At 48.4% G+C, this 12,039-nt stretch overlaps 1 protein-coding gene across 1 annotated transcript; it reads right to left on the bottom strand.

Annotated features, from left to right (window-relative positions):
- Positions 1–5,842: 5,842 nt before the first annotated feature.
- AMER3 (APC membrane recruitment protein 3) lies at positions 5,843–8,346 on the bottom strand. Its single transcript, XM_087864905.1, has one exon. The coding sequence runs from the start codon at positions 8,329–8,331 to the stop codon at positions 5,893–5,895; it is 2,439 nt and encodes an 812-aa protein (XP_087721031.1). The 5' UTR covers positions 8,332–8,346; the 3' UTR covers positions 5,843–5,892.
- Positions 8,347–12,039: the final 3,693 nt, after the last annotated feature.

Genomic DNA, 12,039 nt, shown 5'->3' with positions numbered 1-12,039 from the left:
CACTTCTTTTTCTAATTTCTTAAGGTGTAAAATCAGGTTATTGATTTGAGATCTTTCTTCCTTTTTAATGTATGGATTACAGATATATAAATCTCTCTCGTATACTGCTTTCTCTGCATCCCAAAAGTTTTCGTATGTGGAGTTCCATTTTTACTTATTTCAAAATATGTTCTAATAAAGCTTCCTGACTCTTTACTCAGCCATGTTGAATCTGCCAATGAGCCCATCTAGGGAATTCTTCATCTCTGTTACAGTACTTTTTTATTTCTATCATCTTTTTTATTTCTTTCTTACAATTCTTTAAGTTTGTACCATGGGTGATACATCTTGTCTATTATTTTCTCATTAGAGCTCTTAACATGTTAATAATGCTTATTTTATAATACTTATCTGGTAACCTTTGAGTCCGGTTCTGATGATAGCTTTGTCCTTCAGACTTTGTTTCTTCTTGACTTTAGCCAGCTTTATAAATTTTTATTGAAAGCTGGACATGTGGTATAGGGTAATAGGTACTGAGGCAAATAGACTTTTAGTGTAAGGATTTACATTAATCTGGCTAAGAGTTAGTCTGTTTTATATTTATCATAGCTAAAGGCACAGAGGCTTCATATTACTCTAGTGGGCTTATTTTTTCCTCCCTCCTCCTACTTCTTTTTCTCCTCCTCCTTCTCCTCCCCCCTCCTTTTCCTTCTCCATTGTCACTGTCTTCTTGTTTTCCTCCTCCTCCTCTTCCTTCTTCACCTTCTTATCCTTCTCCTCCTCTTCCTCCTTTTCCTTCTCCTTCTGGCTTCCCTTTGTTCTGGTCCTTAGAGTAGAATCTTTGTCTTGCAGCTCTTTTAGTTGTAACCCACTGTTATTATTACTGGATGCTTATTAGTGTTGTGTTAGGATGAGCAGGGAGGTGGGAAGGGAAGGGATATTCCTTTACCCCCTAAGCTTCAAAGTAAGTCTGAGTCCTTTCTGGGCTTGTGCCTCAGGGGTGGGGTTAAACCTTCAGAAGACTTAATCCCTTCTCTCCTACTGTTTTCAGTCTATTTTCTTGCAGTCCCCTCCCAATAGACTATACCTTACTTTATGTATTTATTTACTTATTTACTTATTCACTTATTCTTACATGAGACAGGAAGGTTGGAGAGGACTGGAGTGGGGTGGAGCTCCTTTCCTACAGCTTGGAAAAGTTTTAGAATAGCCTTCTGGAGAAGTCCCCTCCCTGTGAGGTAGACGTGCTGGGAGAAGGGTCTGGACGGTTTCACAGTAGCTACTTTACCATTCCCTCTGCCATGACCATGAGGGGATCTTTCTCTATTCTCACCCTGAAAACTTGATGTGGTTCTTAGAGCAAAGGGCTATGAAAGCATATGCTTCCCTTTTACTGTCCAGCTTCTTACTCACCCTGCAAGTTAAAAATTACTTTTTAACTCTTCCTACCAGTTTTTGTCATTTTGCAATTCCTGCTCCAGGTCTTGGTTGTTGTATTTCTCTGAATGCACCTGTTTCTCCATGTTTCAAGGAAGTTATTTGCCCTGTTTTCTGATGGGCCAAGAAAAGTCATTGATTTTGTTTGTCCAGATTTTTCTTGTTGTAAGGATAGGAATGACAGTTTTCAAGGTCTTACATGTAATAACAAAAAAACCACCTTTCCCCTTCCCAATATGGGTGTGTGTGGTATGTCCCTATCACCATGGAGCTTAAGGCATTAACATCAGGGCCTCAGGACAGCTGGGCCTTGGGGTGGGTACAGGAAACAGGGTGTGTTGTTCATTTTTAAAATGCATCTTTTCATTGTTAAGTTTCATTTTTACAGTTTTTAAGAGAACTTTAATAAAGAAGATTTAGGAGAATAAAGAAGTGAGCACAGCATTCTTTGTAACAGCAAAAATCAAAATAACTTGAATATCCGTCAATAGGAGAATGTTTAAATTAATTGCTACCTAAAGGAGACTGCGGTGGACCTGTTCAAGATAATGGAGCTTGCTGCTGGTACCTGCTAAGAAGATGTCTTGAGAGGGAGAGAGAGAGAGTATGACAACAGGCAGGAGGGGAAGAGAGAGGGGCAGAGGGAGAAGGAGAAACAGACTCCCCAGTGAGCAGTGAGCCAGATGCCAGCTCCATCTGGACCATGGGATCATGACCTGAGCTGAAGGCAGGCGCTTAAGCAAAATAAGTCAGAGAAAGACAAATACTATATGATTTCACTCATATGTGGAATTTAAGAAACAAAACAGATGAGCAGATGAACACAGGGGAAGGGAAGGAAAAATAAAATAAGGTAAAAACAGGGAGGGTAGCAAACCGTAAGAGACTTAAATATAGAGAACAAACTGAGGGTTCTGGAGGGGAGATGGGTGGGGAGATGGGGTAACTGGGTGATGGGCATTAGGAGGGCACGTAATGTAATAAGTAGTGGGTGTTACATGCAACTCATGAATCACTAAACTCTACCTCTGAAACTAATGTTACATTATATGTTAATCGATTTTAAATAAAAAAGATGTCTGTGATTCACTGTGCAGTAAAAAAGATTAAAGTTCATGTGTATTTATGTCATGGACGTAAAAAGGGTCTGAGGACACATCTAGTGTTCAAGAACGTCAGGGAAGTGGAGGCTCAGCTCTTCACACAGTTTGGATTGGTTGTAGTAAATGGGAATTAGTTTTGTAATCAAAACAACAGAAAGATAAAAGAAGGAAGGAGACTCACTTTTTATTGTTTTCTGTGTCTTTTGAGTTTTGTATCTGATATTTATCCCCATTCCATAAAAAATAAAATTAAATTAAATAAGAAACCAGGAAAGGTAAGATGTACCCCCGATGCTGTTCACTGGGTCTTCCTCAGCATGTGCTGGCCTTTACCTCCCTCCTGATCTCTGTCCAGCCTTCCTGGTGCACCCCAGGGCACCCTGCTATAGACCCAGGCCACCCCCACCATTAGGGCAGGCTGGGAGGCTGCCTGGTCCCCTCCCAGCACCTCCCAGTATCCAGTGCAACCTTGGAAGGCTGGAAGGTTGAAAGGCACAGTGCACAGGCTGCAGGGTGTACCCCAGTCCTCTGCTGGTCACTGTGTGACCCTGGGGAGTCACTCACACTCTGTGGGACATCTATGAGCTGGGATTTTACTTTATATGGGAGAAAAAACCTCCCATCACTTCTACAGCCAAGTATGAATGAGAGGGTTAGAAATGACCAGAATTCTGAAAATGCCCCCAGGTCTCTGCTACCCCCAGCACTGGGCTAGGCACTTATCCCAGGATCTGGACCAGCAGTTCCATTTTTTCCTCTCAGTGGGTCACCTGGAGAACATGCTTGAGGCCTGCAGAGCCCCATCAGACTGGCACTGCCTGCACCCCTCTTGCAGGAGAGGGCAGCTCAAGAGGTGGGATATGGAAAGAGATGATCTGAGGTTTCCTCAGACCTACTGGATACAAGAGAAAGGGAAGGCACTCTGTTCTCTCAGCAAGGTGCCTTGTAGGCCACTGCTGTGGTCTCCCACAACATTACAGAGAATGAATATTTCTAGGGTGTTAGGATTGCTTAAGATGCTTCCCAGAGTGAAAGCCGCTGGGCTGGTGGTTCCTCTCAGGTAGGCATGGCCTCAGTTCCTTTTCTCTGCTGCTCTGTTGCTGGGTCACTGCAGACCACCCTCACCATAACCTCTGGGTCCTGGACCTCCTTGCTTTCTGCCTTTACCAGCACTCTTGGAACTGGCTGGATTCTCCCCATCACCACTAGTCACCATGTCACGTCAAGGAAACATGGCCTCCGAACTCCTGCAAGGTAAAATCTTAACTCTGTTACTCTTTAGACACAGGCTCACATTCAATTAGAAATCAGAAAACCATGAGCAACTTTTTGATATTTCATTCTTTCAACAAGTAAATATGTACTGAGCACTTGCTCTGCTCAGGTTCAGTACAAAGTGATAAGGGCCATGACTGAATTAGGGATGCCCCATGCCCCCAAGCGTTCAGGCTGCTTACAGGGAGACACGCAGCTGGCACCCAGAGGGTGCCCTGGAGGAAGGGAGGAGCGAAGGCTTTGAAAGAGGAGTTCTTTGCAGGAACTCAGCAAGAGAAGTTCTAGAGCCTCGTGAAGAACTGGGCCTTAGGAGTGAATGGGTGGGACTCAAACCCCATCGACCCCACACACTAGCTGCATGTGTTCATGGGCAAGTCACACCAGCACTCTGCGCCTTGGTTTCCATATCTGAAAATGAAGACAACTGCATTCAGGTTGGTGCAGGGATGAGGTAAACTACTCCATGTGTAACCTGCTCCTGGCACAGCTCAATAATGCTAATCGTTTGTGGAGGTCCTGGGGGGGATCACATGTGGTTTTCCAGGAGACTGGCGCTGACCTTCCTCAGTGTCCCAGGGGTGGGCCTGGTCAAGATCTTATGGGAGCACACAGTAGGCCCCAGTAAGCTGTTGTTAACAAGGGCTACAGAGCATTTTCTAGTCTGAAATGAAGCCTCAGACAATCAGGACAGGCAGCAGCCTGTGGTCAGCGGTCAGACTGCATCCCGCTGGCTGGAATTTCTCCCCCACCACCTGACCTACCCCTTTCTATGATGATCTTTCCTCCAGAAACAGTTCATGTCTGTGGCATCCTATCCTTGGCGTCTCACTGCAACATGTCGGGTGAGGTAGGATCTAATCATAGAGGAGCTTGATGCATGGTCTGTCACTGTACCTGATGTCCTGACACTTGCCCTTCCTGAAGATGTGGGCCACCTTTTCCCTCCATGAGTTTGAACATTTGGTACTGTGCATGCTGTTGTGGCTTTCAGGAAGATGAGACTTACAGCTCCATTTTGAGGTAAGTTTTCCTGAAAGGGGAGGCAAAGATGCTGACAGTTTGGAGGGGAGAGAATGGCAGTGGACAATCAATCAGCTTCTTCCCTAAGAACATTTTGCCATCCTTGGCTTCATTTAGAGAAGTTGTGGGAAATTGTTGGTCTGATTTGTAATAAAGAATTTGCCAACACCCATTGACTAGGATCTGCACGGTCTAGCCCTAGCAGGTTTGCACAGTAACATATGTTGTCTGCTGATTCGAGGTCTTAACGAGATGAGGCTGGTCCTCCTTCTCATTCTCACGAGAAGTCCTTCAGGGCCCCAGTACACTGTGACTACTAGTCCTGGGGGTAGAGAGCAGACTGGTGTGGGGCCAGTGGACATTCCTGAGTTCATCCACAGCACCCTACCCTGCCTCTCTCTCACTCTGCCTCCCACCCCTAAGCCTTAAACCACACATTTATTTTTCTCAACCACTATGCAGACTTCTTGGCACCCTCTACTTCCCATTTATAAGATGTACTGTTATCTTCCCATCAGTTTTAAGCCTGAGCTCCTCCCTCTAACATGCTGTATGAGGAGAAGCCAGTTGTGGCCACTTCACAACCAACTGGGATTCCAGTCTTCATTTCTTTGTGGGGAAATCAATGAGGCACACTTTGAGAGCAATGGCAGCTGTGCAGCTATCCTTGGCCTTAGGCTGCCCAGTACCTGGTCTAGCTGAGCTGGTTCAGGAATGGATGCCTCCACACTAAAATGTTCTGCTCCACTTGCCTGTGTCCTGCTACCCCCACCCCCCAGCAGTCGTTACATCAGGGACAAAGGATGGAGATTTGGGTGTTAGGTTCTCTTGAATGTGGCCACAAAGACACAGTGTCTGGTGAGTGAGGGCCCATGCTACAGGTGAGGCTCAGCCATGGCTGGTCTGGGGGCCCCTACTTCCAGCTTGTTGCAGAGGAGGCCCTCATGGGCCAGGAAACTGTAGCAACTTTCTGGGACACTTGCAGAGGGGGCTAGTTTGTACTGGATGATGGAAGTGAGGTCCAGGATTTCTGGCAGTTGGCCCCAGGGGCTCAGCTGGGTAGTAGGGCCAAGAGGGGTTATGAGTCCAGTTGGCCCTTATGTGCTGCCTGCTCCACAGCCCTTGAACTGAGCTGCAGGGGCTGGTCATCCACAGAAGCACGATGAGCCTGGGCATCCATTCTGGTGGGCTCCACCTTGAGCCGGCTAAGGTCCAGGATGTGGCCCGGGTACCTCTTGTCCTGTGGGCTGTGGGGTGGACTAGCCAGGGAGGGCAGGCCACACACAACCGGCACGCTAGGGAAGCTGTTAGGTTCTTTTTGTTGGAGAATATCAGGGCCCCTGGCCTGAGGCTGCCTACAGAGCCCACTGTTTATGTCCTGCCTTGGGGACTGTGTAGTAGAGGGCTCGTAGTCTGGGTGGATGTGCAGGCCTGCAACCTGGGCCACACAGCCTGTCAGGGTGGGCTCTTCATTGAGGGTGCTTCCGCCAGGACCTGGCCTCCAGGGACCTTGGAAACACTCCTGATTCCCAGGAGGTGTGGGGTCCTGGAAGCCAGGCCAATGGTTTGGGACCTTATTTTTGCTGGAAGTGTCTGTTGTTGCAGAGGCTGCAGACCCCAAAGAGGAGAACAAGTTTTCATGGCAGCCTTGTGTCCCTCCTTCCCCAGAAACCTGCACACACTCCAGAGATGGGTCCCTGGAGAGAGTGCTGGTTCCCTGCTCGGGCCCTCCTAGGACCTTGCTCTCTCCAGGGGGGAGGCCCTTGGGACCCAAATGTGCCCACAGCTCCCGCCTGCTGGGTGCTGAGCCCATAGTGGTCCTACCTGCATCTGAAGCCCCAGCCCCCCTGCCCTCCAGCTTCACTGGATCTGGGCCCTTTTTCTTGGAGCCAGCAACCAGCTTCTCTGCCTCTCCCCTGGGTGAGGTTGCAGTTTCTCTAGGGGCTGAAGCAGGTGGGGTGCGGAGTTCAGGGCCACGGCGAAGCCAGTTGATAATGCCCATGGTGATGGCAAGCTCAGTGTCACAGAGCTTTAACAGGCACTCCTTGCCCTTCCAGGAGCTTTGCAAAAAGCCCTGGCTGAGCAGGTCTGGGCCTGGTGCTGGGGCCAAGTTCTCCTCTGCCCCTACATGGAAGCTGCACATGGACAGTGGTGCTCCTAGTGCTGGCCCTGACAGACTCTCAGACACACATAGGTCATCATCCAGACCTGGGCCAACAGGGCCCTCGCTGGGGTCATAGAAGAGCTCATAGAGGGCATCTCCACTGTAACTGTCCCGGGGGAAGGCAGCTGCAGGTGTGCCTGGGCTTGAAGCCTCCTTCTTGTCCTCCTCAAGCCCAGGTGAGAAGGAGTCATAGTAGCCCTCATCACTCGTGGACACAGATTCTGGCTGTTCGCTTTTAGGGGTACCTGTGTCTATGGAGCTGGCTTTGGAGCCACTGTGAGGGTCTCTGCAGGGACACAGGGGGAGCTCAGCAAGCCCAGCTGCATCCAGCCTGGGCCGGTCTGTGTCTGTCCCCTGGGGACCCCCCAGCCATGGCCCCAGGAGGGCACGGTGCTGCTGCCTCACAGAATGATTCACACTGTCCCAGAACTTGGCAAAGTCAGACATCTCGTTTTGGGCAGGTGATGCCAGCTGTTCCACACTGCCCTGGAAGGGGCCCCTAAGAACCTTGCTTTCAAGGGCCTGTGATACCTGGGCTGGGCTCTCCAGGCCCTCGTTCAGTTCCAGGGATGGCACTGAGCTTTCATCTGCAAAGATCTCCCCACAGCCCGTGAGAGAGTCAAAGCTCTTGAGTGAGGCTACATCCTCACACAGGGCCCTGCAGAGGTCAAAGGAAGAGTCAGGCAGGAGCTCACTGTCAGATAGGTCCTGGCACAGGCTGTCTGGCCCTAGTCCCTCACCTAAGGGGAAGAACGCTTTGCCTGGCTTCCCACCAGCCTCTGATGGACCCCCGGGGGAAGACAGGCTGTCCCCCTTGGTCACCAGCGAGGCCAAGTTCTCAGTCTTGTTTCTGCGAATGTGGAATAGGTTCCGAAAGCACTTCTTAGGTCGTTTCAGGGAGATCCTCTTCCTTGGGATGCTCTTGGCCACCGCTGGCACAAAGGGCATCTGGGGCACAAAGTGGCGGTAATCAATCATGCGCTGGTTGCTGGAGGGCCCTGGGAAGCTTGTGCTGCCCACCAGCTGCCCTGCGGCTGTGCTTGCCCTGCCAGCCCCGGGCACATTGTCATGAGTCTTGCTCTTTCGTACCAGTTTGAAGGTGGCCCCACAGAAGGCTGCAGCCCCCACCTCGGGTTCTGGCTCTGCCCCCTTGTTGGAGCATCTGTCATATCCTTGGGCGCTGGGACTAACCTGCAGGGCCCTTTCACTGTGGGGCTGCTGTTGCCCTCCTGGTGAGACTGACCAGGGACTTGCATCCTCCCTGGCCAGAGTGGTGGCTGCTGGATCTGGGGATTTCTCATGGGAAATCTGCAGGCTGGATTTGATGAAGGTCTTTCCTCTCTTCAGCTCCATGCTGCCAGTGCCCCAAGCTTCTGTGAAGGAAAGTAGGACGCACTTAGTATCCAAGATGGAGGCCTATGGCTCTAGAAGACCTCTGCCTAACTCTGCTCACACAGTGGCTTTGGAGCTGATCTCTGACATCTAAACTTGGATCCTCCACAGAGGTAGGGAGAGGGAGATGAGAATGGCCTCACCCATGCTCACTGCTCCAGGGCTGCCCACTGCTCCACAGAAAACTGATGTTAGAGAGGTTAAGTCACATACTTAAAGTCACACAGTAGTAGCCAAATCGAGAGTAGACTGAGGTCTGGTGCTCTTGTGTCTGTGATCTCTCAACTCAACCAAGCATCCTCTCAGAGTTTATCTGGCCAAGTCAGACTCCTATTTCCAGGCCCAGGCACTCGATTTAGCACCACATCCTTACAGGGAAAGTATCACGGCCTTTCTGAGTGGTGGAGCAGAGGGTTCAATAAGTAAGTTCCTGCCTTCATCTAAGAGACAAAGCTCAAAGGGAAGCCCAAGCCTGCCTTCTGGGATGGACACAGGTGTTCATCAGTTGGAAGGGAAGCCACATACACTGCCCTCCAGGGCTATTGCATCTGTCTGAGGAGGCAAGACTCAGTCTACAGAGAGGCCATCAGGGCAAGGCACAGCCAAGCATCTAATGGTGTGTGCTGAGCTTGAGCACTGAGAAGAGAGACAGCATCATGGTAGAAGGCAAAAGTGAGGAGTCACCATGAGGCCAGGACCAGGCAGGTTAGATAGACACAGCACATGATGGACTGAGAGTAGGCAGGTATCACTTTCTGTGCACATTCTGAGAGGTGTTGATGCCTGGGGTACCAGCCAGAGTGCCACCCAGATGGATGCCCAGTCTGAGTCCAATAAGAAAGAGTGTTGGGATTGATTACTGATGTCTGTCCTGGGGGTGGGAGAGGGAAGCCAGTAAGACTGTTATCTTGACCATTTTTGCATAGCTGAGGAGTGTGGCCTTCCTCTGAGGTCAACGAAGAGCTATAAAAGTCTTCTGAGGGAGCGGGTGGGTACAAAGAGTGACATAATAAAGTTGGCAGAGTAAGACTATTTATCTGACATCTGAATAAATTAGGACAGAAGCTTTGAGCAGAGAAGATTCACAAAAGGCAACTAAAGTGGGCTGAGTGTGTGGAGATAAGATACAGATGGAAGCTATAGTCATAAGACAAAAAAGAGAGGTGAAGTTATAGGGCCTTTCGAAGGCAGAAATGCTAGGACCCAGCAACTGAATAAGGAGAGAGAAGTCATCAACACTGAGGAAACAGTAAATACTGACCTAGAAGTGGGAAAATGACAGGAAGTAGAAACTGAGTGAAGGCAAGGAAGGGGCCTGTGCTAAGAGCTGGTCTGAAAGAGAGAGAAACAAGACTCTATAGTTTTAAACCTGTTGCCTTTGGGGTGAGTTTGGAGACCTACAAGAGTAGACCAAAAGAAGGTGACGCCCAAGAGCACCACCTGTGGACTTCCCTGGACTCTCCCTCCCTGTATCCTCACAGGCACCCAGCTCACAGCTCAGCCTGTTCCAGCAGCTTGGTGATGAGCAACCTGCAGGTCCATCCTGTCAGTTTGGCCAGGGAAAAATTAAAGGAGAGAGTTTGGGGTTTCTTTGATTCTCCGTAATGATTAGCTTCATAGGGAGCACCAGAATTCACTCCCCACAGTTCACAGTCTGTGAGGGAGGCATGAAGCCTGTGGAAAGGCAAGTGGCTCTGTCAGCCTGCCTGCCTTTCAGGTCCACTCCCACAGAGCTTTGCAGCTACGTTCAGAAAGCTGCTTGACAGCTAGGAGCTACCCAGGGTCAGCTCTGGAGCTCTCAAATGCTTAGCCATGAGCTCTCACCTGGAGGTAAGCAGAGGGGCTGCCTCACAGTCTGGCTGATAACATTACAGCGAAAGAAGATGAGACGGGGTGACAAGGCTGCTGTTGCAGGGGCTCACAGGGGTAAGCTGACCAGCCTCCACCCTACTCCCACCCATGGGCGGTGCTTCCTCCCTACAGAGGGACACTTGAGACTTCTGGCTGGAGGATAAGATGAGCCAGGGAAAACCACAGAAGCCGGACTTAGCTCAGCTTTTGGTGGCAGCATCCTGGACAGTGAGAAAGTGCTTCAAGCTGCCTTTCTGCCCCCTGTGAGGTGGCATGTGCCCAAGCCTTTCCTAGCCTATATCTGCAGATACCATTTTCACTCCCCCACAGTCCTTTGTGGCCTAGATAAGTCCTTCCCCAGGTCTGATAGGTTTTACTCTACACAGCATAGTGATTACTATCTGGACTCTGGCGTTGGAGAACCCAGATTTGAGTCTTGGTTGCATCGACCTAACCAAGTGAGAGCTTGGCCTATAACCTTATGAGACATACTACTGTAACTTCCATTTTACAAAGGAGAAATTAAGATCCAGAAAATTCAATAGATTGGCACAGGTTGCATGTGTGGTAAGTGACAGAACTGAGATTTGAAACCAAGCTCCTTTGATTCTGATCATGTGCTCTTAACCTCAACAGACATTCTGTGAACCAATAGCCCAAACTCCTCTTCACGGGAAATTTAAAAATCAAATAATAAATATGTTTTTATGAGGAATTTTGGAAAGCACAATGAAAATGGTGATTAAAATCAAAAGTATAGCTCACACAATCTAGAGAAATTGTAATTGAAGATAATATAATTTCTATGACAAGAAATTTTAGATACATTCATTATGAGATCTCTTTTCTATGTTTTAGAAAAATCTTTTTATTACCATACTCTAAGGAATAACTCCAAGCGAGCATGATAAATATTACTTCACTGTATGCAGAAATTGCAACTGCAAGAACTATGATGGTTTATCTGATATTGATCTCTATGAATAAAATTGATTTCTTAATTCTTAATTCAGTTTCCTGATTTAAAATCATGAAGAACTGGAAATTTCACTATATTCTGAACTTGGAAAACGACATCTCAAAATAACAGTCATTTCTACAGATGGCTGGACTCAGTGTCACTACTGTTGCCAGCTCTCTTTCCTGAGTTCATTTAACGCTTCGGCACATTGATAGGGCAATACGCACTAACATTCAGAGTAATGATTGGAGATTTGCAAAATACTGGAGCAATTATGTGAAATTCAGTGTATGTTCAGTCCAGATTCTACATTAAAATATTTTATCAGAGCCTGACTCTTTAGAAATGTGGGGCCCATATGTGACATAGGTGGGAACTCCCTGGGGGGTAAGAGGGCCCACTGCCTAAGTGGAGAAAAGCTGAGCAGTCACCTTCCATGACAGTTCTCAGGGACAGAGTGGAATTTATCTGGACAGCCACATGCTGGCACTGTCATTGCTTGAGGGCAGAGGCCAAATATGTCCAGGTTCCCAGCTGCAAAAATGCATATTCTGCTTCGTAACCCTCTGGCTAAAGACTTCTCCAGTGGACCTCAGCATGAAACCTGAGAGGGAATACTCTACCATGTGCCACATCCTTCCCCAAAGGACAAAGTAGGCCTGTCCCTTCCCTGGTTCCTGCCTTCTTGTCTATAGAACTCAGTGATCACTGGCTCCTCATTTGGGTGCTTGTTTGAGCTTTTTACTCCCCAGTGAGATTGAAAAGCTAAGATTCAGGACTCCAACTGTGGTTGACAGTGAGCTAGTGCTTATTTAAATGAAGTATTTATGTTTTTGAGACATTTTGGCCATATATTT

The sequence above is a fragment of the Ursus americanus genome, chromosome 10 (assembly GCF_024610735.1).
Source record: "Ursus americanus isolate L20-20 chromosome 10, mUrsAme1.1.p, whole genome shotgun sequence".
Lineage (NCBI taxonomy): Eukaryota > Metazoa > Chordata > Mammalia > Carnivora > Ursidae > Ursus > Ursus americanus.
Note: the sequence above shows the minus strand (reverse complement) of the source record. Positions and strands in the feature narration are given on the sequence as shown.

Coding starts and splice junctions, on each gene's coding strand:
- AMER3 (XM_087864905.1), bottom strand. CDS start 8,331: ATGGAGCTGAAGAGAGGAAAGACCTTCATCAAATCCAGCCTGCAGATT.